Consider the following 27,647-nt stretch of genomic DNA (forward strand, 5'->3'; position numbering starts at 1 on the left):
GGCGGTGAGTGGAAGGGGGCAGGTGGAGCGCCCGCCCATTGGCTGCGGGGCGGGGCCGGGAGCCGGGCGGCACCATGTTGGGGAGCTGGCGGGGGCTGGCGGCGGCGGCGCCGGCCGGGGCTATGGAGCCGGGCAGCGGGCGGGGTGAGTGCGGCGCGGCGCGGGGGACGGGCCGGTGAGGGCCGCGGGCTGCTCCGCGGGGTGGTGGAGGCCGCTCCCGCACCTGCCTGCGTGGCGGGGCGGTGGCACCTGAGGGGCGGGCACGCCCCTGCCGCCTCGCCCTGCCCGGGGCGCCGGCCTGAAGCCGGGATCGGGGGGAGGATGGTGAGGCACCCCGTCGCCTCGCTCCGGGGCCGGGGTGGCCGGCGGGGGCCGGGCATCTGCCACATGGGTCGGGTCCCGGCTGAGGAGCCCCGCGGAGAGAGGGAGGAGCCGTTAGAACCGTTACGGCCGTTGGCCGGCGCGCGCAGGTGCGCAGCCGCTCGGCCGGGCCTCGCGGGAGCGGCAGCCGCGGCCTCCCGCCCAGCTGCCCCGCGGGAGGAGCCGGCGGGCTGGGCTGCACCCCGCGGCGGGCCCCGGCCGGGCCTCTCCGCCCTGCTCTCCGGCGGTGAGCTCCGCACGGCTGGGTCCCCCGGCACGTAGGACGCGTTCGGTCTGGCCGGGTTAACCTCGCTGGAAATGCCTCTGCGGTTTCCGTGTGGGGGGAGAGCAGGTCCCCGAAACACCTCCCCGTTTCATCCGTGGTCAGTTGAGGACTTCACAGAAATCGCTGTGGCAGATGTGTGTGTTAATCTGCTCTCTTGCATTTCCTTCCTCTCCTGGATCCTTGCTTTGGGATGGGAGAAGAGCCCCGCGCAGCTGGGAAGCCTTTCTAACCATGGACTGAGCTTGTGAATAGACTTGCTCCCAGGGCATCGATTGCAGCCCAGCTCAGGTCATTGTCCAGTTGGGAAAAATAAGACGTGTATTGTTTAGCAGAAATGCTGAGTCTAGTTGTCAAAGCCGTGGGTTTAACCGTTTTTAAAGGACATCTGTGTTTAGCTCCTTTCTGGATGCAGATGTGTATAAGCAGTGCAGCTGTTTTGGTTCATGCTGGCTGAGGCCCTAGTGCTACAATATACGTATGTGCTTTAGGGTCTGAGCAAACAGAGGAAACTGTAAAATGTAGGTTGTAGTCTTGCAGTGAATTCAATATGAATAGATTCTACCTGGTGCTTATTATAGAATAGAGCATTAATACTGCAGTCTTATTTTAATTTGAAAATGATTCCATGCACCTCTTATGTCCTGAAGTCTGACCTACTTAGTTGCAACAAAATTTGTCTCTATTTGCAATACAAAACCTCAGGAGGGTGAGGCGGATTTTGTTGTCTTGCACGTTAACAAAGTTGGCAGCTCAGTTCTGATACCGAAGTCTTTTGTTCTCTGGTTCGTTGTCTGCTATCTCTCTTCTTAAGAGTTAGGGAAATTGATTGGTGTTGTCTTATAGCAGAGACGGGCTCGTTGATATTGAATGTCAAGTGGGTGTAGAGACCCAGGTTGAGTTTTTGGTGCCTATCTTAGGTATGAACTGAATAAACATAAGAGCATCAAGTTGAGAAGGAAAGCTACAGGATTTTCTTAACTGTTCTGGCTTTACTTCCAAGTTGGAAAAGGCTCCCTGAAACATTTCCAGCTCGCTTTGTTGACCACAAGGGTCAAGTAGAACCATCAGTAACTGGGATGGGGATGAGGGGAATTATATCCTTTGTAGTGAAACTGTGTTTTCTGATCAGGTCCCAATGCCCTCCACTTCTGTACCCTCAGTTCCTGGCTGTGTCCCTTACCATTCCACTTTGCAATACTTTCAATTCTTCTTGTACAGCATTTCCAGCTCCTCTGTGTACCAGCTGTGTGCATGCTGGTTGCCCAGATGGCTGAGGCGAACAGGCAACTGTTGAGCTGCTGCTGCAGCCTTTCCCCTTGTGCTCCCCAGCTGCCAATTTCCAATAAACGCATAAACTCTGTCTGCAAAACATCTACTGTTTTCTCAGATGTGTTTGAAATTAGCCAATGGATCCAAAAGCTTACTGCTGAAAAGTGTGATTATATAAACTTTGTTTCCATAGGAAACCCTGCTTGAAGGAAAGTTGTTCTGTGAGGAGAATTGAGGAAGCCTGGTTTCCTGGGCACTTGTTTGCCACATCCTACCGTGGTAACTCCTGCCTGTCTCCTACAACCTCAGGCCTCTGGTAGCCTCCTTCCCCCCAGCACTGCACCCAGGTGCCACCTGTGTCCCCATCAGCCCTGTCTCCATGGGTGCTGCCAGCTGTGTCAGATGTCCCTGTGGCTGAGTGGCCAGCCAGCTGTGGGGAGAGGCTGACAGAGAAACTGAGTTGTCCTTGGCTTCTTGAGGCTCCTGTCCTCTGGCCAGTTGGTTTTGCAAAGCTCGCAGATGCTGACAAATTTGGCTGAAATGTGGGTGATGGATTCTAAAGGCAAGGTGGACAGACAGATAAATAGTTATTTTCTCTCAGAAGCGGTGTGAGAATCTATCAGGCTGTCACTGACTTTTACAGTCGAAGGCATACATAATGCAGTGGTTAAAATGCTTGTGGTCTTTTATATTTTATCTATACTCTGGCTTTCAACCAGGGATGCAGTTGTGCACGTGGACTGAGTTGAGCATAGAGTGTCTCAAAGATTTTGCCTATAGATCGCAGGGCTTTTGACAGAAAGAGAGATGGAGAAATAGCAGGCAAGTAAATATGTATGAAGCCTTTTGCGCCAGACTGCCAAACTCGTACACAAACCAGTATACAGAGAGTGGAAGTGACAGAATGAGTCTGAAATATCTAAGCAAAGGTCTATGGGAGCCTGCCTGTGAAAACTGAAATAACAAGGCTTAGGCAGAGAGGGAAAGCATGAGCCTACCCAAGGAGTTGGACAGAGCGGGGAGGATAGGAAGAAAGATCAATCTGGTGAGACTGATAAATGCTTTAGAAAGAGGAGAATGTCACTATTGTATACGCTGTTTCATCAAGACATTTTCTGGGATATACTGGAGAACTTTTAAAGACCTTTTAATAGGAGTTCCTAGAAGGCATAGTGTATTTGGGAAGAGAAAATGTGCATTTAGACAGGAATTAGAGCATACTTAACTGTGTTTCAGTTGGGCATCTGTTTGAGCTATGATTTTTTTGTGTACTTGTGCTGACAGACCAAACCTTTGCCTGCCCTCAGACCTGATTTGTTATTCAGAGCATAATAAAATCTTAGCAAATTGCACACAAGTATTTTTGAGATAATAGTTTTCTAGCTCTGTGATATAAAAATAAGATGATGATATGTGGCATAGTGTTGACCTTGTGACTAATAAAAACCTTTTTTTGGGATGTGGTGTTCTGCTAACTTTGCAGACTGCTTATGGTAGCTGTGATTTTGCTGCTTTTTGAACTAGGACTACAGTGTTATGCTGTTGGTATTTAATGCCAGTGGGCATGCTTTAGGTCAGGCATTTGTGTGCACTGTGACCCCTCCGTGATATTTAGAAGATGCTGTTATTTGAATATTGAGTTGGAAGACTCGTTACTTGCTGAGAATACAGACCTGGCTGTGATGAGAGACAAAATCGATCAGGAAATAACCTGAAGACATAGTGAAAAACAAGAAGCATTTCTGAAGCAAACTTGCCAGTCAACTACTCTATTAAAAAGCTAGTATGGTTATTTCTGACTGTTTTATTTTCCTTGTTTATCAGGGATATGATAAAAAGGCAGTAGGTTTTTCTCTGCTTCTGTGACATAGAGATGGAGGTTGGGTGGTAAAGCAACAACTCTGTCTTCTGTTAAGTAATGGTAGTGGGAGATAATGCTAAGCAGAGGCTTAGGGAAGAAAAAAACAAAACACTCCCCCAAAAAAAACCAACCAAACCAAACAAACAAACCTTTTAGAGTTACTTGACCTTGGTAGGAGATCAGCAACTGCAGGGTGGAACTTGTGTTGTTTTGGGACTGTAGGTACTTGGGGATTATTCTGTCATTGTATTGTGTTAGTGCTGGTTGGAGGTTTAAAATGTGTTTGACTTCTGAAAACTTCATTTGTGTTTTTCCTTCTCTGATAGCTTCTAGTTCAAAGATCATGTAGTATCATTTAGTGCATCCCATATTCCCACAACTTTTACACAGAAGTGGATACGCTGTCCGTTTGCCCCTTTTTGTCAAACAAGAAAACCTCTGAAAATCCTCCCACCCATCCTAGTTTCTGGAACAATCTCCTTTTTGGGTATCCGAGATGATTTCTGGGTTTACATTTGTCATTGTCATAGACCCTTTTGCCTTTTGTTCCTGAGATGTGCTGACAGCTCACCCTGTTTTTCCCTTTTTAACATTTTGAGGATGTTACGATTCCATTTGTTTCTGTGACCACCCCTCTGATCTCTGGCCTCATTCCAGAACCAGCTTCACTTTCTTGAGCTTTCAAAATCCTATTTTCCAGTGACTTGTCTTTTTCTTCAAATTACTTTCTTGTAAAATTGTTTAAATATTTTCTTCCAACACTTCGACGCTGTCACTCATGTCATCTTCAATTTAAAACCATAAAGTCTAAGTTCTCACTTTCCATGGTAAAATTCTTCATGAAGGGATTAATTTTTGCTGGCTTGTACAACCAGGAGCATAATGTTGGCACCTGAGGAGTAATGTGCTGATTGCATAGCAACCTCAGGGGTGGTTTGTTATTTGCTGGAGAAAAGCAGCTGATAATCGTTTCAGCAGATGTCATTAAAAAGTCAGAGCTGACTCACCTGCTTAAAGCTACAGAGAGCAGAATCAGGGAGTAATTGTATAACTTGAAGAGGAATGTTTGAGGATTGGATGTTCACTTAAGGGAATTACTGAAATGTCTTGTAGCAATTTTTTGTCGTTGTTGTTGCTGTAAATTCTATCTACATTGTTGGAGGTTTTCAGGCAAAATTAGCTTTGAAGCTGTCACAAAAGATAAGTAAATGACTTCTAATTTCAGTTGTAGCTCTAGTTATATTCTCCTCTCTATCCCCCTAAAAGAATACTCCTAGAAATAATCAGCGTTCCCAAAAATCAGTCTAGGAAAGCATGTGCCCAGCTTGAGCTCCAAAGGTATGAAACATTTCTGTCCAGTGCTTTAGTTGGCCAGCACTGGGCTGTGAGGCTTTCTCAAAATATGTATGTGCATGTATATGTATCTCATAATGAGGGGTAACTGTTCTGAAATGAACTGTGTTCTTCTCTGTAACTTCTTAGAAGCTCTAATAGATTTTTAAAATCAATGAAGGCAGATCGTGATAACACCAATATTCAAAATTATTTAGAATTAGTAGCTATAAAGAAGTGAAATTATGGAATTACAATGAGAGGGTGTGGTGATAGCCTGATCTGCATTGTTTGCTTTCTTAGGTTGAAGAATAATGTTATTATTTAGGGCTATCTGAGTGACTCTTTCTGTATTTGCAAGAACTGGGGCTCTCAGCTCAGGTGCATCTTTCTTATCTGTGCTTCTCACTCTGGTGCTTGCAGTGTGTAATATGCAGATTGACATGCTGTTTGGAGAAATGCAGGCTGTGTGAACAGAACTGAGAGGAACAATAATTAGTTTTAATTTCCATATAAACATGTAACTTGTTGTACGTCACTATTAGCACAAGCACTTATTTTCCAATAGATTAAACTCAGTATCACATAATTGACAGGGGACCATAGTGCTAGTTTGAAGCATCCCTGAGACTTGGTAGCTGCCTTTCACCCTATGCTCTGCCCTTCGTGGGGTTTTCATGTTGCTGCTAACGTTTAACCACCAGTTCACATTTCAGTTTTAATTCACTGTCATTAGGAGACTTTCACTTTCATTCTTGCCTTTCTGCACACAGGTTTTATAGGAAGTATTCAACAAGCAAAACGTGTGACTGGGGAAGGGCTAAGCTGAACTGAGCTGTAATCTGTGGCAGGACAGTGACGGCAAAAAAAAAATCAGCTGGTAGCCTGGGCTCAAAGCCATGCTTCTGCATGGTCAGAGCGTGTCGGCTCTAAGTTGAGCGGTGCCCAGCTTGGTGGCTGTGCCGAAAAAAGTGATTTTGAAAATGGGAAGATCTGACAGTTTGTTACGGAGTTTCCTCGTCCCTGTAAGTGGGTCTTTGTGACTGTTCCTAAGTGGTTAGGCTGCTTATCCTTTGTTGGGCTGGCCTGGGCCATAGGTTTACCTGCACGTATAGTGACAAGTGCTGCGGCCAGGAGAAACACTTGTTCTTGGCCTCATGGTGTGCCCTCCTTAGATGTTTATGTAACTACGTTGGAAGCCGGATATGGTGAAGGAGGACTGAAGCTAAAAATGAATAAATGAACATGTTCAAGCTTTAGCACTGCTCAGAGTGCAGTGCATGAAGGTGGGAGATACATGGAGGGCAGGACCATTCTTTAGGTGACAGTGCTGACATAATTTGGGGTACCCCACTGTAGATCGGTGGGCTTCATAGGCACTTGATGGGCCATCTCTCACTGTTGGAGCTGCTGGGCCCCCTCCCTTGTCTCTCTGATGTGCACTAGTTGTGGTGTTTTGTAGGCAGATGATAAACTGTGCATTGGCTCAAGAACTAACAGCAGAAGGTAGTTTACACACAAACCAAAGAAGGTGGTTTATGTTTGGGTGGGTTGGCAACATTGAACGTTGAACCACCTTGCAGCTGGGTTGTGTGAACGCTGACACTGCTGCGTGGGAAGGTGGGAGGTAGGGTGGGCCTGCTGTAGACCTGATGTAAATTTATTTAAGGGTATTTGTGCGCTTGCACTTGCTTTTATGCTAGTGCTCTTATACTGTGCCAAACCTGATTCTGCACTGATGGCCTGCTCAAAGGGTGCACCATACTGTTGTCTGCTCTTTGCCACGGCCTTAATCTTCAATGGAGGCCACACGGATGCTGAAGATGGCTGTGATCAGTGTTTGGCTCATAAACCATGATCTGGCTGTCCTTGGGTTGCTGCTGGTAAATTAACTTAGCCCGTGCAGCCTGTTTTTCCAGTGACATGATTAATAATGACTGGCTTATACGCTTATTGTTAAATCGCATGAAAAGGCTTTTGTGGATTAGTCCTGCCGCTGCTCAGGGTGCCATTTGTGGTTTTTGTGGTTACCGTTGCTTGTGCAGAGAAATCTTTGGGTCTGAGGGTTCCTCAGAGATGTGTCTTAGTATCCATTTCCAGTTGGTTTTTGACTGTGTTGAACTAGTATTATGAAGATAATTTCTGTCCTCATAACTGAAACAAAGTTGATTAACTGGGTCTTATGTGGTCCTTATATGCTAATGCTGTACTGGCAAAGGCTTGTTGAGGGGTAAGACATGCCTTGCAGCCCATTGTGAATACAGAAACACCGATGTGGCAGTAAGTGTGTTGTAAGAGATGTTTCTGAGAAGTGGCAGTATTAGTGTTTGGGGTTTTTTTTTCCTTGTTAATTCGGTGTTGAGATTACAGATAATTTGCATATTTTTTGTGGTTAGTGGTTTTACAGTTGACTGCAGAAGATAAAGATAGGTAGTAAACCACAAGGAAGTGAAGATGTCCCTTTTTTTAGAATGGAAAAAATATGCATAAATTGTAGTGGCAGCAAATGAGAGGCAATAAACAAATTAAGTCTATTCTGTCCTTATGTCTCACACCTCCAGGAAACTAGGCTGTGCAGCTTTTCTCACCAGTTGTCAGATGTCAGAAAATCTACCCGGGAGCTTTCTCTTGAGGGACAGATCTTCAGAAAACCAGAGGTTATGGGTTTTCTTAGTAATGGCAAAGTTTTTGTGAAATTGGAGATCAGCTTTAAAGACAATTCTCTGCAAAAGTCTTGCCCACGGTAGTTGCTGTAGTTATAATTTCAGCTGTGTAGGAATGCTATCAGGCGATTTCCCATTTTGTGGAGATCACCGAAAGGCGACAGGCGGACAGCAAACCCCATGTGTTGTAACAGAAATGTCTGGGCTTTAGGATACAAGTGTACGTAAATGCAGACTTACATTCCAAGAATAAACTTGATTTTGAGTTTGTTGGGATCTGCAGGAGTGTAAATTTCTGTTTTGTTTATTTTTAGGGGTACCAGAAGACGCTTCAGTGGTGATACCTCTTTCACAATGCAAGTTATGAATGAAATGAATTCACTAATATCCCCTTCCTCACCCTGATCTCCGATAGACTTCCTGTAGCGCTTGGAAGAAAGGGTCAGGGGAGAAGGGTTGAAGGTCACCATGAAGCTAAAGCAGCGAGTTGTGCTGTTGGCCATCCTCCTTGTCATCTTCATTTTCACAAAAGTTTTCCTGATTGACAACCTGGACACCTCAGCTGCCAACCGGGAGGACCAGCGCGCCTTTCACCGGATGATGGCGAGCCTCCATGTTGAGCTGGACCCCCGCCTCGACCACACGTTGCAGTCCCCTTGGGAGATTGCAGCCCAATGGGTGGTACCCCGGGAGGTGTATCCCGAGGAGACGCCCGAGCTCGGGGCTGTTATGCACGCCATGACAACCAAGAAAATAATAAAAGCTGATGTGGGATACAAAGGGACCCAACTGAAAGCTTTGCTAATACTTGAAGGAGGACAGAAGGTTGTCTTCAAACCCAAGAGGTAAATATTTCCTTCAGTGACTGAATAACTACTTTATGTATTTATTTATTTTTTTTTAATCTCCACGTTGCTGCATTGATGATTAAATTACAAATTTACACATAAATGGAAAGGCTATTCTAATATTTGCGAGACAGCACGGAGCCTTGCTGGTCCTCTAGCAACACTAGGTTGCTGTGCCAGCTGTCTCTCAGGCTGTATAGCTTCGATGCTCGAAACAGCCTGTCTTCAGGTTAAAAGAATAATCACTGTGTTCAGTCCTGAGGGAATGTTGTTAAACCTGATGTTTTCTGAGCAGTACCTTCCCCCGATTGTGGGAATGCAGGTTGTGGCAGTGTAGAGACAAGTCTTGCCTACCGTTTCTGAGTTAGAGTCATGTCAAACTGCCACAAGAGAATGCTGTTTCAAGAACAGGGGGTGAAAGTTGGCAGTGGTCTTAAAAGTAGATCTGAGTGTCTGGCATGAAGACTCTCAAAATCACTTGGTAGGTGAGAGTGAAAGCCCTTGAGTTGCCTGTGTACTAATAGTGGGTACTGGAGGAGGAATGTAAGAACGGGCAGGTAGTGATACTTCCTTGGCATGGCCTCTGTTTACGGTGATCCACAGGGGGATTTGCCGTGATTGAGCATTTATGAAGAGTCTGTGCATGTCTGTAAAGGTTCTTGAACTGTTTGCCTTTAGGGAAAAAGAGAAGAAAGAAAAATGTAAGGAAGAAAGGCAGGTGTGTTTTATGGGACTGCACTGCAAATCTAAGCTGTTGTCATCACAGAATGAGTACATCTCCAAAGGATATTGGATTGAGCAAGCGTGAAATTTTTCTGTCATGTTAATGAATGATTAGAGAATGAGAATAAAATCTGCCCTCCACTTCTTGAATTCACAGTCCTGTTTCTGTGTGGTCAGTTAACTGGTCTGGCTGGAGCTTCACTGTGGGGCTGGGCTGTGTTTCAATGGCGTGAACCTTTCACACACAAGTCTTGGTGATACGATAGGCAGCTCATCCAATAAATGCCGTAACAAAACATGGCATTTCTTCAGTGCTTTTTGTATAAATGAGTCCTATAAAGCATTTCACTGAGCATTAAATTACATTCCCATAATGGAATGGCTGTGCAGGCGGACACAGTCACTATGCTCCATCAAGGACATGCAGCTGGGAATGTTTATGGGAGTGCTAGACAGTGTATAGGGGTGCTAGACAGTATGGCCTTAGCTATACTGGTAGAGCCGTGTTCTGTTTGTGACTGCTAAATAGATAGGCTTGTAGGTAGAGTCTTGTTCTGTCATTGCAAGGTAGTCCCTTTAACCAGCTTTTGTCCTGAAACATGTCAAAGTTACTACTAAAAACCGTTTTGAGAAAACTTACTGGTTAGGGAAGAATGAATTCTCTTGATTTGCCACCATTGCTCTACACAAGACTAGATGCCTGCTGGGCATGGAAGCAAGAATTTGTTCTGTTTCACCAATAAGTTTTAGCTCTGCAGCTTTAAAAATGAGAACATGTTTTCAAAAGCCCTCTCTAAAAAAATAAAAAGACCTGACACTGGGGACATGTTTGAGGGTTAGCCGTCTCATTTCACAAAATAGTTGAAATCCAGCCTAAGTTACTAATGATTAATAGTTGCTCCCACCACATGCCAGTGATATGTGTGAAGTAAGATGCTTGTTTGGTGTAAGTTCCAATTTGGAAGGAATTGTCCAATCCTCCCAAAAACTCCATGCCACCCTGTGCTGGTTGATTCACTTTTGAGCTGCCTTGCAGAGAAACTGAAGTGTTTGCTCAGATTGATAAAGTGGACTGTGTTGTGTTGCCCAAGAGATCTTCCCTGGGCAGGATTAAAGCACTGCGGCTTCTCTTACACTGTTGCTGCTACTACTACTTGAGTGCCAAGTCTGTTAGAAACAATCCAGTTTACACAATTTGATACATAGGTAGAAATGAAAAAATAGGCAATCTGATTTGGCCTTACTTTGTTTGAAAAGGTATTGCATTTCACCCATTTGCACGGCATTGATTATGGAATTTTATGCTCATCTGAAGCATGCTTCTTAACAATAGCTAGACCTGATTCAAATGTCATGAATCTCAGAAATTTGTTTGCCTTGACTATTTAAATAACATCTATTTTAAAAGCAGAAAAAAAAAAAAGGAAAAAGCCCATCACTTCACCAAAATATGCCATTGTTGTTGTAATGAGTGTCCAATTTCCATTTCTTAGTGTTCATTATGTCTTTTTTCCGACAGAATAAAGGGTCTTTTCATATCCAATATTGTCCTCAGGTTCACGCTTGCTGATCTTCTAGCTACTAAAGATTGCATTTGGCATTTCTTCCACAATATCAGATTGTATTTTCATGTTAATCTACAATCCATTCTAACCCCAAAATCATTTGTGGAGTTGTTCTTTCCAGTATAAATAGTCCCCTGTTCTGTAGCTGGGTCTGTGTTCTTTGTTCTTGGATGAGGCTTGGCATACAGTTGAATTAAAACTCATTAGTCTGAATGAGCACCGCTTCCCAAGCTCTTGAGACCACTGCATGTCACTGACCTTTCCTCCTTATTTACTACTTCAGCAGACTGTACACTATTTAGTCTCATTAATATTTCTTTCCTCTCCTATTGCCAATCACTTTGAAAGTGACCCAGGGTCTGTTTCACATGGCAGTGTTATTGCATTTGTTACTCTGAATAGCAAAATTGATGGAAATCCTGCATTAATCACTTTGTCTTATTTCATTTACAGATACGCCAGGGATTATGTAGTGGAAGGAGAACCATACGCTGGCTATGACAGACACAATGCAGAAGTGGCGGCCTTTCACTTGGATAGGTACGGAGCTATTGGGTTACCTGGTTTTATTGTCTCTGGTAAGTGCTTTGTCAGAGTTGGGGAAATAGGAGTTCCTTGAAGAATACATCTCAGACGTGAGCTACTTATAACCTGCCAACATACCACATTGAAACCAAAAATGAAAATCAGCTTTTTTGTGAAACTTCATTTCAGAGATCTATGCAAGATTCTAACATTTAAGATTTTTGTTGAGAATTTGAAAAGGAGAATGAGCAGTGAAACCACTGATGCTTCATATTGTATGGAAGAAAGAGCTTAGCCAAATCACGTGGAAGCATCTGAAATGCGGAATTTATGTGATAAATTAATGTCTAGTACACTAAAAGGTCCAGTGTATAGACTAACAATGTAGACTAAATGTGAATCAGTGCATCCTAGAGGAAAAAACAGCTATTCTTAAATTAATTGTATTCAGGGGTACCCAGGTTGTTTTGTGGACCTGAGCTGGAGCTGCAATTACTAGAAGAAAAAGTTACAGGACATACAAAGAATGGGTCAGAACATACCAAACACTGAATGTCAGTAGTCATAAAATACAAGCTAGAGGTGCATTTTCATCTAGAAGAAATGAGCGCAGTCTTGGTCTCATTGTAAGAGGACTATATTGGCACTTTGGAGAAGATTTCCAAAGATAATTCAAGATGTGAAAGGTTCTTACATGAAGAGACTTAAAATCTTGGGAAATGGAACAAGGAGGCACAAATATAATAAAGAGCAGAATGGTTGAACTTAAAGTGAGGTTTCTCACTACATAAATAAGAGGCTTATCACTGTGACTGAAATCATAGATGGTAAAGTTATGTTTGTTAGTCATAGTTCATCTTTGGAACTTCATATGGAAATCAGTAGTTCTAGGACAGTTTAGTGATAATTAGTTGTGTAATACACGTTACTGCTGTTGCAGTCTTGAAGTGGTGGGCTAAAATCAGGGTATGTTAAGATCAAAAAAGTTATGTAGCCAGACATCTGTTGTCCATTTGTGCTTTCAAGAAAAATATAGGCGTCAGTTTCCCTAAAAAAGCAGCTATCACACATTGTAAAGCAAGAATTCAAAGCCTCTTTCCAGTGTCCAAACCCCTCTGTCTTAGCTCTTCCTTGCTGCTTGGTTGTGTTGTGCTTATTTCTCGGGCCTTTCTCCTCTCTTTGCAGGTACGCGTCTCTATATTCTTCAAGAATACCTAGCAGGAGGTACCTGCCCACATAACATTAGCACATACCTTTGTTTAGAATGGTGTCAGTTACATATTTTGTCTGAGGATGCCCTTGTTTCAAGAAGGATCTTGTATGTGTACCACTAACGGCGGGGCTGTGTTATCCAGGATACTGGACTTTCAGCTGTGGGTCTGAAAATACAGGATCAGGTTTTCTAGATCGAAGCTCTGTGCTTATTTACTTAGAACACCTGCATTTGCTCAAGCCGTACATAACTCTCTGTATCAGCTATGACTTTAGTCTTTATGCATACAATATTTGCTCAGGCATTTGGTGTTGGCCTTTTTAGAGGTATTTTATACTTATGGAAGGGACTTCCTCATTGAATAGCTAAAAAAAATACTTCACAGCTGTTGAAATAACTCTCCCAGTATTTCTGTAAAATGTAGACTGTCCCTTTTTGGGAAGGAACAGTCTGTTTTCAGTCTCTCTTTCTGAGATGCAAAGACTACCAAAAGGGTATAAAAAGTAGATTAAGAGAGTTGGGGTAGTTTGTACACCTCCTTGAAGCGCTTTTAAAATTCCATTACAAATACCCGAGTCATTTGTGGTCACAGAGCAAAGGCTGTGGCAGACATGGGAGTGGAACCTGGATCTTGTGACTGCAAGTTTTATGATTATTTTTCTCACCTCTTCTTTTCCAGACACTTTTCAGTTATTCAGTTTTGTTACACCATTCTCTCTTCCGTTCTCCCCCCTCACGCCAAACAAAATAACTCTAGATTGTTTACTTTCAAGTATAATTGAATTGGGCTTAAACCTAACATTTTAATAGATAGTAATTCCCATAGATTATAAATGATCTTTCCAGGTGACCAGCCCAAAGACCATATGGTTACTGCTTGAACTTGCACATAAGACAGATGATGGATATTTCTGGTATGAGGTCTGAGAGCTGGAGCATGATGCATCCTGTGTTGTTCTGCTGCAAATGCTCTAATAAAGGAATGTCACCGATGGCCTATAAAGCAAATTTACCATCCAGACACTTAGGAAAAAGGAGTTTCCTTACTTTGCCTTGGAGAACAGAGGAGGTTGCTGCAGGGTTCCAACTTTATTCTTTGGTTTCAGCCATCTCAATTTCAGACAGTGGCACAGAGACTGTGGGTTTGTTTTAATTTGGTAATGCTGCCCATGTTGCAAATTGTCATGTCATGTTTTTTTTCACCCCAAATTAGAATTCTGGGTTTCCGACGAGCTCCACTGGTGGTTGGCAGGTTTGTGAATCTACGGACAGAGATCAAACCAGTAGCCACAGAGCAGCTCCTGGGTACCTTCATGACTGTGGGTAAGTGGATTCTGTGGGTTGTGCAGCCCAGTAAAGAAAGAACATGTTTAATGAGAAAAAGAGCCATGGGAATCTGACAGTTATAGAACAGTTAACTATGATACAGGAAACTAGTAAGTCTCTTTCTGTGCCAAGAGGGATCATAACTTGTATAACCCCATTTGGTGGGGGAGGCAAACTTGATTTCCTCCAAGTTGTTTTTCCTCTGTAGCTTCTCTGTGTTCCCTCGTGCTGCTGTTATAGATGGGATTTTTTTCTACTAAGAATGTTTTCTCTGCTGTCAGAGGTGGTAAGAGAAGTCTGTGATTAGACCTGAAAGGAAAAAAATGGAATTGTATTTAACGCAAACACAGTGGTGATTTGGGGTAATTTATAGAGCTGATGCGTCGGTTGGTATTAGATGTTGTTTGTGCTATATCAGACTCTGCTGAGCATTCATAACTAAATGTGTCAGAACTTCTGTATGTTGTTTACACTAATAATGCTGTGAAGGACACTTAATGGGAATTATTAATGTGAACTCCTACCAAGTGGTCATTAAGCACCAAGAAATGAATTATGCTGCGGCCTGAACTCCTTCAGGCTTTCATAAAATATCCAATTATTACTCTTTTTTTTTTTTTTTTTTTTTCAAATTAGACTCTAGAGGTGATTGTTCATTACAGCTGATAAATATGCGTGCCTGTGTGTGTTTCTATTGCAAGCACTGCTGGTAGTCCTACCTACTAAGTTTGCCTAATGCTTTCAGTTATAAGGTTTAACTTTCAGAAGAGAGTAGTGCTGCCTTGCCAAACTCTTTTTGCATTCACATTGGGTGTCTGCCTCAGGCAGACTTGACTTTTTCTAATTTCAGCCAAGATAACTAATCAGTTTTCTAGCAGAAGTGCTGACTTCAAAAGTGCAGCTCCAGAAGTTTTCATTGCTGTTCTGCAGAGCATGAACCAAAGAAATAGGTGGATAGGGAGCAGGTTGTGATTCCTTGTCAACCCAAATTTGACCAAGTTTCTGAGATTTTGAAGGAAAGATAATTCATGCACACTCAGTGCAGATTTGCTAGAGCTGCAGCTGGAATCTCAAAGAATTCTGTCTTTTGCTGGACCTGCTGCAGGCCATGGATAGGAAGAGAGACTTGCAGGGTTTTCATAAAAATGAGAGAACTGGTCTGCTGCAAGCTCTGTGTTGTAAGTGATCATCTCTGCGATGTTCTCAGGTTGTCTGATTTGCAGAGTGGGAGCACAAGAGCTGGATCTGGATGGAGGATGGCAAAGGAGTGCTGGCTGGTCAAGGAATTACGAGCTGGGGAGGATGTTGGGTGTAGAGCCAAAGAAGAAAGGACAGGGAATAAGTGGAATCACAAGTGAGACATAGTTGAAGAGTATTTTGGAAGAATATCTGTGAATACGGAGCTGGAATTGACTTGGCAAGAGTCAAGTGAAGGCAGATTAGAAGAGTGAAACACAAGTGGTTAAGCTAAAAATGTTAATCTAGGCTACGTAGTTTACTGCACGCTAAAGGCTATGTAGGCCTTAATAGACTACAGACTGCAGGGTTTCATTGTTCTGTCCTGTCAGAAGACACAGGTGAAACTTCTGACATGTGCGTTCCTGGGTCACACGGCAGCTCGTTTGTGTTTCTCCCGCTGAGTCAGCTCAAGTGACTGAGCCCTGTGGCAGATCTCGGGGCTCCAAACGCATCTGAGTTCTGCTTAGGCTTTTTTCACTCATCTCTTTTTCATCAGCTTTTTCAAATAAGCGAGAAACCCGCCACCTTAAGGGTGAAGTTTAAAAAACAAGGAGGGCTAAGGTTGCAAAGTCAAGGTCCTAAGGACTAGGAAGAGATCACAAAAACTTGTTGATAGTGCAGTGTTGTATTAACTCTCAGTGTGATAAAACCATGCGAAAATACAATTGCTTTCTCCTTTGAATATTGGTCTTCAGTGTTGCTTTGAATGAATAGGTGTCTGTTTAATCTCTTGAGCCTCTCCTTCTCACAAGTAGGAAGCATCAGGTCAAGTGCAGTGAAATCCTATTGCAGGGAAGGTTCTGCTGCAACAATATGCTACTAAATTTTGGTTGGCATCCCTTGGATTATGTTCTGTTCTTTTGATACCTTTTGGGTTTTTTTTAGGTAATAACACTTGCTTCTATGGGAAGTGCTACTATTGTCGGGAAACAGAACCAGCTTGTGCAGATGGGGACATCATGGAGGGGTCAGTGACCCTGTGGCTACCAGATGTCTGGCCTCTTCAGAAACATCGGCACCCGTGGGGCAGGACATACCGTGAAGGCAAGCTTGCCAGGTATGAGAACATGATAGGCTTATTCTTTATACATGATAGCTGGTTCAGCTTACATAGGTAGGCACCGACAAGTTCTTACTTGCTTTGAATACTATCAGTATTTGGTGACCATGCTCAGCATCTAAAGGATGTTGGCAGAGAAGGAAAAACATGGGAGACAGCAGTTTGGTACAGTAGATGGAACATGTCCGAGTGTTTGGGTTGGAGATGTTTTTGCCATGACTAGAGCAGATGGTTTTGAACTTAATAAATTTTTCAAAGTCTGTGTCCTGGACAAGTGGTTTGAAAGAGATTTCATTAGTCCTTGATCTAAAATATCCAATGATGTGATTGTTCTCAGAAAGAATCTCATCCAAAGGCTTCATTGAATTGTTTTAGCATATTAAAAATACAGTTTGATTTTTTGAGCAGCAGATGTTGTCTCCTTTTCAACAGGTCAAAATCAGCTGTAAATTGCAGTAATGAATTGACTTAATTTCTTGGAGGTGTTTCTTTTTTGAGACTGTTTTTCATCATAAACTGCCTGGTTATACAGGAGCTTACCCTGATACCTATGCTGATGTGATATTTGCTATATTTTAAACTTACCTTTTCCTTGTTCAGGTGGGATTGCATGGTTCTGTTGTCTTGCACCTTGTCACATTGCGCTTTTCACTTTGAGAGGATCAGGAGAATAAAACATTCTAGATGTCATGCTCTCCTTTTTCTCTGTCTGGTGATTATGGAAAAATAACTCTGTAGAAATTTCTTTCCTGATCTAGCTGCTTCTACTCTGTCCTGAGTTGACCCTTGAATATAATTTGTATAGTCACATTAGTGTACATAATTTTTAATGGATATGTAATAGGTAAAATCCCTGACCTTCGAAGTCCTATGCTAATATAATATGAATGATCAGAAATAAATGCTGGAGAAAGTTCTGTCTTGAAAGAGTAAATGAAAAATGAGAAGAGACTGCATGGCATAGCTGAAAAAACGTTCAAGGAGATTAAATACTAATGTATAGTAAAAATGAGAGAAAGAGAAACAGTTGAGGGAGAGAGAGGGGTGTAGCATAAAATAAATGTATCCAGTACAAAGAGGAGTACATTATGAGACAGGAATGTGTGTGACATGTTAACAAAAACATCGAGAAGATAAAATTTTGGCCACGCCGATTTGGGTAACTGGAAGAAAGAAGGGATATTGGGAGTTCAGGCTTTCAGAGCTCTAGAAGATGAAGTGGGGTATGTGGCAGTTCTCATAGTTAAATTCTGATCTCCCTGCTTTTCTGACTGCGATTTTGAGCATGTCAGTGAGTTTCTCCAGCTTGTTCCCTCCATTTCTGTTCACAGATGGTTTCAGGCATTTCCAACTTAACTGCTGTTTTGTGAAGGATTGTTTCAGTCCTTACATGGAAGATTTTGTACATATACTTGTTATTTAGGTTGACAGTTGGACAGCATATACACCAGAGATTTGGCTGCTTTGGTGGTGGTTTTGAATAGCTTTGAAAACTAAAGAAGAAAATGAGAAAATTTTAAATCCTGGCTTTGGAGAATTGAGACGTGACATCCATGTTACAAGACCACAAGTACATGCCTGGGTTATGTGTAGAAGGGAAGGAAAGAAAAAAGGAAGCTTGAAATCTTGCCATTGGTGGAGAAGATGAGAGGATCTGAAAGGACAGTGGGGAGGAAAGAGACAGCTGAGTGATGAACACACGAGGCCCTTCTTGGAACAGAGGAGGTCATAAGTAACCGTGATGAGGTTATTTGTATTAGAAAGAACAAATTAAGATGATCACTGGAAAGCAAGACTGATAGGAGCAATAGAAACAGCTACAGTACTTGAAGTCCTTAGTTAGGAGATTTAAGAGAAGCAAGTTGTGATGGCAGTCGTGCTGTGAGGCAGCCTGACCACCCCTGAATTCTGAGCAAACTCTGGCCTTGTTTTCTGTAGGAAGATGATGTGTAACCTTGCACTGAAACTATAGCTTGCTCCACAGTCTGGGGTGTTAATATAGGATTTACTTTTTTAATAAAACACTTTTGTCCAGCTCTTTCTTCTTTTATATAGCCTTTCCTGCTGAACTCACCTTCTCTTTATGCACTTGTGAGTGTAGGGGCAGTTATAAACACCGTTGGTGTGCTGTGATGGAGTGTTCCTTGAAGATTTGATTTGTTTTCTCTCAACGGCCCACAGGTGGGAGTATGACGAAAGCTATTGTGATGCTGTGAAGAAGACTTCACCTTACGACTCGGGCCCACGTCTTCTTGATATCATTGACACCGCCATCTTCGACTATTTGATTGGAAATGCTGACCGGCATCACTATGAGAGCTTCCAGGATGATGAAGGAGCCAGTATGCTTATCCTCTTGGATAATGCCAAAAGGTAAGAGAAATCCTGATGGCCAGGCAGTGCTGAGCACAAGGACACACATTTATCTGCTCTGTATCTCACTGTTTTCTCCCACTATTTTGTTCATTAATACCTTTTGTGCTAAAATTTCAAATCTTTCCTACTTATCAGAAATTACTCACCAAATATTGGGGTCCTTCAAAGGCTGTGATGCTTACTCTGTACTCTAAATACTATGGCTGCTTTGGGCAAAGTCTTACCCAAACTACAGAAACGCCCAGATTAGCACAGTATGGCCTTTTTTCCCCAAGCAGCTTCTGAAGTTTGCTTGTTTCACTCCTCCTATTCACAGAAAAGCCCCTCCCCTTTATAATTGAATTAATAGAAGGTTAAAATCTTATGATTTATTATTTAACAGTGAGTATTACTGAGTGCCATAGTATAAGTAGATGTTTTCAAAACGTATCTGAATAATCTGGCATTCCTTGCCTTCTGGATCAGTCTGCTCTGGGTTTAAAAGGTTTAAAATGGAGATAGAACCGATACTGAGAGCAAAATATGATGATGTCATGAGTGTAGACATTAACTGTTATCGAAACAAAAATGAAGCATTTGGTAACTGAGAGGAACTGATGAGATGTCCTTCTTGAGGCCAAACTTCACTATTAAGCATATGTGGTTGAAATTCTAGTTGTTCTGTCTTTGCTATAGATTTTATGTGTCAGCTGGCATAGCTTAAGTTTAAATCATTGCAATTTGCTTAATTTTTCTTAAAAACATGATTTAGTCCAGAGGCTCCCGAGTTGTTTTTGTTCAGATGGGCACTGCCATCTGCAGCAGCACTGAGTTTCCCCTTCTGCGGATGCACCAACATCTGCTGGTTGGCTCTGGCAGGTCCTGCGCCAGGCTGTGCTCTGCAGGGCTTCATGTACCACTTTGTACCAAGTGTACATAGCGTTTGAGACTTCCGATCTGGACAAATTCTTGGAAAGCTCGGAGTTACCATTTCTTTCCCTAATTGCCTTTCACATAGTAGATTCCTTCCTTACTTTGTTTGTAATTTGTCTGCAGTGGCTGAGTGTTTTGTCTTTATGCATTGGCCTGTTCAGTAACATGCCTGCAGTTATGTCAGCAGGATGCATTTCACCTTGGGATTGCTTTAATTATTGCTGCTTTCAGGCTGCTTTAGGTGATTTTGGCAAAAAATGTCTTTCTGTAATGCTCTGGCAATGTGCTAGGAGGAAGTTAATGTATTAGTCACTGGAAGTTAGTCACTGGAAGGTAGTTCAAGGTCATGTCAGACCTTTCATTGTTGTACGTGTGTATAACATTATGAAAACATTTCTGGTGGGGCTTTGTAGGCCCAGGATTAAACTGTTTTCTTCAAAGTTTAAGTAATGTTCTTTCAGCTCCTTTGAGATAAGTGATAGGGGGACAGTTTTTCCATAGAATCATAGAATATCTCAACTTGGAAGGGACCTGTAAGAATCATTGAGTCCAAATCCCTGCTCCTCTCAGGAGCACCTAAAACTAAATCATACAACTAAGAGCCTCATCCAGAGCATCATCCAGATGCTCCTTGGTGCCGTGACCACTTCCCTGGGGAGCTTATTCCAGTTCTAAAGCTACTAATAACAGAATTATTTGAGCAGACTAATACCAGACTCCTAGATTAAGTTATCTTTATTGAAGGGAAAGTTCTTTGTTGAAAACAGTGTTATGAAGGGGGTGAAACTAAAATGAAAAAAAAGCTCGTGTTTAGATGAAATTTGAAATACTATGAAATCCTTTTGGCAGGCTTGCCTTAGAAAGTGTGGTCATGAAATGATGCAGTTGATCAGCTTGTTTGTTGAACTGTTGGTCTAAGCCTGGCCATCTAAACCAACACGTGGCTGCTATTTCCTTCATCCCCTGTCCAGCTGTGTCAGACAGGCAAAGCTCCTGCTCTCGGTGTCCAGAATACCAATGACTCCTTTCCCTTGCTTTGCAAGATGAGGTCAGTTTCTAAACTCCTCTGAATTTTGTTTCTAAGGTGGCTTGGTCTGATAAAGAACTAGGTACGCTGGTATTGCTTCCGTTTACCTGGTACATTAGCTGATGCTGTTGAGAGTGGTATCTGTAACTGGTTGTGCCCTGATTATATTTTAATTTAAATTATTTGGGCTGTTGGAGCATGAAATTGCCTAGTATTGATTTTTTTGAATTCTTTACAAATCTGTTGGTGTTGAGAACAACATTAGGAGTTCAACTGGTTCACTTAGTTTTAATTTTGCTTTTCAGCTTTGGAAACCCTGCCCTGGATGAAAGAAGCATCTTGGCTCCTCTTTATCAGTGCTGCATGTAAGTGAAATGCAGGGATGCTGTTCACTTCATTTATGTAAATGCTGTCCCTAGGGTTGCAATATAATTAAGTTTGAAGCCTTCTGGCAACCTGAAAACGTTCACTCGGGTACATAGTGCTTTACTTTTTTGAGGTACTACCTTTGATGCATTTTCACTTCTCAAGAAGCTGAGAAATACATTTATATTAAGGTAGTAAATCAGACGGTAGACTGTAGGAAGTAGTCTTGCCTCCAGGTCACTGGTTCAAATCTGTCCTTAGTCAGTATGACAGGTACTTTGCATCTGCAGCTGCTTCATCCAGCTCCTGCCGAACAAAAGTTCACATCACAGTTTGAGCTCTCTCTGACAGAAGCTGAGGACTCGACGTGTCTGGCAACTTAACTACCTTCATTTCCCAGTGTTCTTTCTAAAGAAAGATACAGCACTGCTCGGGGTCCTCCTTTCAAAGTGAAGTTTTGAGGTTTTTTGCAGGATTTTTTTTACGCTTTGGCCTTGTGAATTGTTTGTTCATTTCATTTGTAGAGGCTGTGACTTGTTGATTTTTGTTTTCTGTCACCTCTCTCTCACCAGGCTATCGCTGCTTCTCATTAATAGATAAGAGTATCAGAAAGAAAAATACTGAAATATCCATTTACTGTCTGTTGCTTCAAGATAACACTAACTCCTTTAAGCCTTCCAAATGAAACATGTAGTTGAGAGTTCCCTGAGCCTGTCCCTGGAGGGTTCTGTCTCCCGAATTGCTCAGGGCCCATGAAGCCTGGGTGCCCTGCAGAAAGCCTGAGCTCTCAGCCCCTGCTTATGCTAAGGCTTTATGCACGCTGCGTGCTGCAGTACACCTGGCCGACCTTCTGCAAGGTTCTTCAATTAAAGTAAATGATTTTCAAATTCTTTAGTTGTCCTACATTAATTTAAAATACATTTTTCACTTCCTGCTTTATGAGGGTCTTTTGAAGTCTTTCTCATCTGGATTCTCCCAAATACAACTAGGACAGAAGCTGATCTATATAAGAGACACTGCAGTTTTCTGCTTTTCAGATATCCTTTCTTTCTGATACCAACCAAATGCCATTTAAGAATTCATATGCATAGTTGTTTTAACTATAGATTTGTTACAACGCTTACTCACACTGCTGGTTTCTTTAGAGGCCATGAAAAGCTGAGAGTTTAGACCGGTGATGCTAAAACACACACATTTGAGGGAGAATCCCAAGAGACTTCACAGAACAAGACAGTTTAGATGGGCTGATGTGAACAAGTTCGGTGGCCAGTGAAGCAGAAGGATCACTGCTGAGTTCACCTTCTGTGGAAATTCAGTTGACTGGCTTTTGTCCTTTGTGATTAGTTGTTGGTCAGTGATACTCTTCCTGAGGTGACATGAGTTTTGGTTTTGAAATAACAGCTGCACTGTTGATCTTCTTTCCTTTTCAAACTGTATCTGGGAGGCCTCAGGACTGAAGAACTTCCTTGCTAGCAATTGAACATAATAGCACAAGAATTACATCACATTAGATTCTTCTTCACATTCAGTCTTCTAGTTTCACTTAGATATTGCATGTAATGCAGTTATACATGGACCCTTCCATCTCAAAAATTGCTTTTTTAGTAAGACTCTGTTCTATTTAGACAAAATCATGATATAACAGGCTTCCTTGAGAGGCTGGTTTTGATATTACTGATGGAACTTGAGCTGGACAGGGCCACAATGACATGTTTGTTTCTTTCTTTTTCAGCATCCGGGTTTCTACCTGGAACAGACTCAATTATCTGAAGAACGGAGTACTGAAGTCTGCCTTAAAAACTGCTATGTCCCATGACCCCATCTCACCAGTGCTTTCTGACCCTCATCTGGATGCCCTAGACCAGCGGCTTCTCAGCATTCTGGCTACAGTGAAGCAGTGCACAGACCAGTTTGGGCCAGATATTGTGCTGGTGGAAGACAGGATGACACTGTCTCATTTGTAATTGTAGTGGAACACAGATGAAACTCCTTTTTTTAAAAAACAAACAAAAAAGCGATAGGAAAACAGCACAATCAGTTGGGAAAGGCTGTGGCCAAGGTGAACTGAAATGACCAGGAGAGCTTCTGAGCCAGAGAAACAGAGGTGACACTGGCTTTTACCTTCGGCTGACAGCGGTGAGAGGTGGGAAATTGGAGCCTTGGATGGCTCAGTACCTGTAAGGGCATCTTGGCCATTGTGGTGTGTCCATTGCCGGCAGTGGACGTTGCACTGGATAAAAATGGCTCTTGACGTTGGTGGAAGTGTGTGAAATACAGACACTAATTTGTGGACTGAATCTAGAGGAGATGAACAGTGTGAGCCTCTCCCCTTCTCTTCCCCACACACGCTCTTGCGAGTTTTTGTCTGATTCAGGGTTGTATATAATCAGCTGTGAGCTGGTTAGGCATTTTACTGCTTCTTTAGAGAATGAGGAAGTGGTGAATAAAATAATTATTAGACCGAAGAGTTGTGCCATCCCCCCGGGGGTGGGATGTTCTTCTGAATGCCATTGGGGTGGGAGAGGGGACCTCTGCTGCTCAATTGTCTTTTCCTCGATAAAAGACTAGGAATGGGCTTTGCCTTGTGTTAATGCTTCAGTGTTTTTGCTGAAGTCCTATCAAAGATTTATCCACAGGGTTGGAGATTTAGGGGAGGACAGGGTGGTTATACAGCACTTGGTAATTAAGAAGTTAAGGTAAGTTTCCATGTGTCCTGTCATTGTTTTCCATTTATAAGGAATATGGCAAGGTCTGAGTAAATATTCTTGCAGTCCTGTGTCCATATTAACCAAATTTTCATTGTATTGTAGCTGAGGAGGAGGATAGAATCTGTCCTTGGAAGCAGGTTCTGTTTAGTGAGGACGTGCTGCTTACTCTGTGCCCTATTTGATGTGGGGAGTCTGGGCACCTTGTGCTGGCAAAGGAGAGGTGTATTGCTGGACTTCCCCAGTAACCACCAGCTGTGGGCAAGGCCCCAAAGAGTGGAGCAAAACCTGAACTGTGCTCGCTCTTCTTCAGCATCTCATACAGAGGGAGCTTCCTGCTGCTTGATGTTGTAATCCCAGCTCAGTGCTGCTGCTTTGTGGACACCAGCTGTTTTTCAGTCGCACCATCTACCTGGTCTGGCTTGTGGCTGAGCTGAGAAGCTGTGAACACTTGCAGTTACGTTTTCTGCCTTCCCCAGCTGCTTCCTGCAACCCTCTCTGGGATGTTGACTGGGCTGGTCGTCCTGGGCTCCTCACGCCTAATGGTTTTGCTGTAGAGAAAGGAGAGTTGGTCTGAGTTGGCTTTTCAGGGCAGACTTGTAGCACTTGCCTTGCGTTAGTCCTGTCATCCTTCAGCACCGCGTCAGCCTGTACTGTGGATGAGCTTGTGGCCATAAAACTTGTGATGCTTGCGGTAGGCCTGAGTCTGTGTCTCCAGAAGGGAAGCAGCTTCTTCGTTATGTTTCCAAATTTAGCAGCTTTGCATCTATTTTCAGTTCAGACAGTATGGTTCTTAGAAGTAAGGAAAGAGTTCACTTCCCAAAGTGATTATGTATTATTGGACTTGTGAGCAAGGGCAGCAAAATGTCGGTTTAAGACCTTTTCCCTGTCTGTCAAAATTTCCCTAGCTCTACGGTCGTGTGCTGGGCAGATCAAGAGCTGTTTCCTGTTCTTGCACCTGCTGCCGTACCTGATCAAAGAGGTGTTAGTGGAAGAGTTTATTTTTAATATGAAGTTTTATTTTGCTGAAATCTTTGTTGTTTTTCATTGCCTGAGTGCAGTACCTTGATAGTAGAACGCAACTGTTCACCTGAAATTGAATTTTACGTTCTTCTAGATCTCTTCTGGACTTGGCCACGTCACAGACCCATCCCACGGTTAGGATGGGATGTGAAGTTACTCATTGGTGTTACCAGTCAGGTCTGTAACGCACAGCCTGCTTTTAGGACACTGGTGTTGAGCTAGTGCCTGATTATCACTGTACTTGATGAAATAAGGTGTGTTTAGAAGCCATGGTCCCTTTGGTGAGTTGAAACCACCATCGCAGAGGTGCCTTGTGGGTTCTCTACGGGATTGCGCTGCTCCCTCCCCGGCTGGGCTGGCCGGTTGCTTGGCTGGCTCACGTTTTGGTGGTTGAGCGAGACAGCGTTGGCAAGTAGTGCAGACAACAGTTAGGTGGTTAGTGAATGCTTTTATTCTGAAGCAGAACAGATGCATACTGAGGCATTTTGGCATGAACTGTTTCCCAGGGAACTGAAGATGATTTACACAAAGGGGAGACAGTGATGCACATGGTAGTGGCTTATAGCATTTTTAAAAGCACGTTCTTTGAGCTTAATCATAAGCACTTAATATTTTGGGAAGGATCTACCAAAATTTGAAGTTCTGATTTCTGTATGATCATTCTTGATCATTTACATTTGATTTATTAATGGATTCCAGAAAACCCTCTTTCTATCTTTATAAATCAAATTAGTTTTCGGGGCTTATGTATTGCTTGTTTATGGGGCTCTGAGCTGAAGCTTTTGCCACCAGATGGAACTTGGGGGATCAGTTTTCCCCAGTATGAATGTCAAAGACATAAAGCACTGTATTAGTTTACTTGTAAACAATGGGCATGAAGTCCAGCATCATCAGTAGGAGGAAGCAAGAAACAATTGCTTTTTCCTTTTTTTTGTTGTTCATGTGGATGCTTCTGGTCACTGTAAACACCACAAGAGCTTGGTGTTCGGCAGCAGGAAAGAAGAATAAATTCCTCTCTTACCCAAAAAATCAGGAATATCTGATTTGGCCTCATTACAATCTCTGGCTTTTTGGCAATGATCATTGTCTTGCTTAAATACAAAACCCTGAGTAGTTTTAGAATCAGTTGTAACTATTGCAAAGGGAATCAGAAGCAGCACCCGCATGCAAACAGGATCTGCTTGAATCTCTGAAAACCAGTGTCATTTGTGAGGCAGGTGCTGTGCTCTGTTGATGAGGTTTTCTTGACACCTTCTAATTCTTGTTCGCTGTGCACACTGTCACTTGCTGGCTCCAGATGTTACAAAATGGTTGTGTTGTGGATATTAGTAATATCAGAGCGCTTGAGGCACAGAAATCCAGAACTAATTAAAGAGAGAGCTTCATCACCCATCTGCTATTTATCTCCTCCTTCCTAAGTCAGCCGTCGGGCTGGAGGAGGCTCTGAAGTCGGCTCCTCTTCCAGCAGCTGATGAACTGGAGTGTCTTGCCAAACAAACTTCAACTGAAAAATACTAATTTATTAAGAAGCTAATTTATTTACTGTGGCAGCTGGAGCAGGATGCTTGAAGCAGACACCCCTCGTGGAGCTGTGAGGATTGCCTCTGGGAGCAGCTGCACAAATGGAGGTGGCTAATAAGAAAACAGAACGCAGTCGTGACTTTCTACTTGTATCCCCCAGGATGAGATTCTGCATAAAGCAACATTGTGTGAATAAAGATTTTAATAAAGCAACATTGATAGATTGTTTAAGTCTCTCTCTTTCTCTACCCTGTCTCTCTTATTCTAACATGGTGAACTGAATGTTTAAAGTGTTTTTCTTCTGACGTATCATGGTTATTCCTTCACTAATTGTTATTAATTACATTTATTCCAGTCATGTATTTCCAAGAATGGAGTCAAATGTGCAGGTTGCTTGCAAGATCATTGTTGGTAAGGAAAGATGTGTTTAAGAAGTGTCCCAAAGTGAGACAAAAGTTGAACACAGCTTTAAGTGGTCTTTGGAGAATGAATATTTTTTGCTTTTGAAAGTGCACCACATGGCCCTGCATCTGCCAAGCCACCGAGGCTGATTTCTTGGTTCTGTCCCGATAAGCCAGTGTTGTTTTATGGAGCAAGGGATGTATATTGAGTTGGCAAGAGATGCATATAGAGTTGGCACATGTTCATGGTTGTCTCCTCTAAGCTTTTATCGAAGCCCTTTTACGAGACGGGGCAAGTAGATGGTCATCAAAATCTGTTCCACAGAATGCTGGGACTTAATCTGCCTGTGTCAGCGCTTTTTGTCTTAATAACCCGCTGCAGTGAGTTTTTGAGAGGCAGGAGGTGATGCTCACAGCTCTGAGTGTTGGGTGTCTGGAAGCCAAGGAAGCCACCGAGAGCTGCTGTGAACTTCTGAGGATGGTCTGAGCCGCTGGGGGCAGGACTCGGCAGCCCCACCGTGGCACCGTGCCTCTCCTGGGAACAGTCTGTGACCTGGCCTGGACCGTCAGCGTGATGGTGGGAAGCAACCAAAAGCACCTGCTTTTTTTAAAGCTTAAGTTTCTCAGTTGAAACTTTGGATTTGCTGGTTTTTGGGTTCTATTTTGGGGGTTCTGGGGAGGAGGATGTGCTAGGGGTTTTTTTGTCTCCTAGCATTGTGTGGTGACAATCATTTTTCATATCCTCCATCTCTATTTTTGAGGTGCCAATTTACTCAGGGAGCACGACAGGATTCTGGCTTGTGTATAATCAGTTCAACAACTTGCAGAGACTACAGATGCTTTGAAGTTTTGCAAGGCTGAAATAGCTAGTTTTGAGAGCTGTTTTTACAAGCACTTTGTTGTATTACTGCTAAGTAATTTTGGAGTGCTTTGCCGTAGTAACAGGGTGAGAATTCATATAACTGGAAGATTTTAAAGTGTTTCTGATTATGTAATGAACATAAGTTTACAGAAGAATGGACAGAAACAACTTTGAGCCAATGAAG

General features: G+C 42.8%; 1 protein-coding gene across 4 annotated transcripts; it reads left to right on the plus strand.

Annotated features, from left to right (window-relative positions):
• Positions 1 to 26,436, plus strand: FAM20B (FAM20B glycosaminoglycan xylosylkinase). 4 transcript variants are annotated; one of them, XM_065071765.1, is made up of 8 exons: positions 1 to 144; positions 8,086 to 8,616; positions 11,361 to 11,447; positions 13,859 to 13,968; positions 16,096 to 16,267; positions 18,452 to 18,643; positions 20,891 to 20,950; positions 22,684 to 26,436. In XM_065071765.1, the coding sequence occupies exons 2-8, from the start codon at positions 8,240 to 8,242 to the stop codon at positions 22,913 to 22,915; spliced, it is 1,230 nt and encodes a 409-aa protein (XP_064927837.1). In that variant the 5' UTR covers positions 1 to 144; positions 8,086 to 8,239; the 3' UTR covers positions 22,916 to 26,436. The 4 variants fall into 4 exon arrangements, with proteins under 4 accessions (XP_064927837.1, XP_064927839.1, XP_005501147.1 ...); XM_065071767.1 differs by lacking the exon at positions 1 to 144 and adding an exon at positions 566 to 743; XM_005501090.3 differs by lacking the exon at positions 1 to 144 and adding an exon at positions 852 to 934.
• Positions 26,437 to 27,647: the final 1,211 nt, after the last annotated feature.

Source organism: Columba livia, chromosome 8 (genome assembly GCF_036013475.1).
Source record: "Columba livia isolate bColLiv1 breed racing homer chromosome 8, bColLiv1.pat.W.v2, whole genome shotgun sequence".
Taxonomy (NCBI): domain Eukaryota; kingdom Metazoa; phylum Chordata; class Aves; order Columbiformes; family Columbidae; genus Columba; species Columba livia.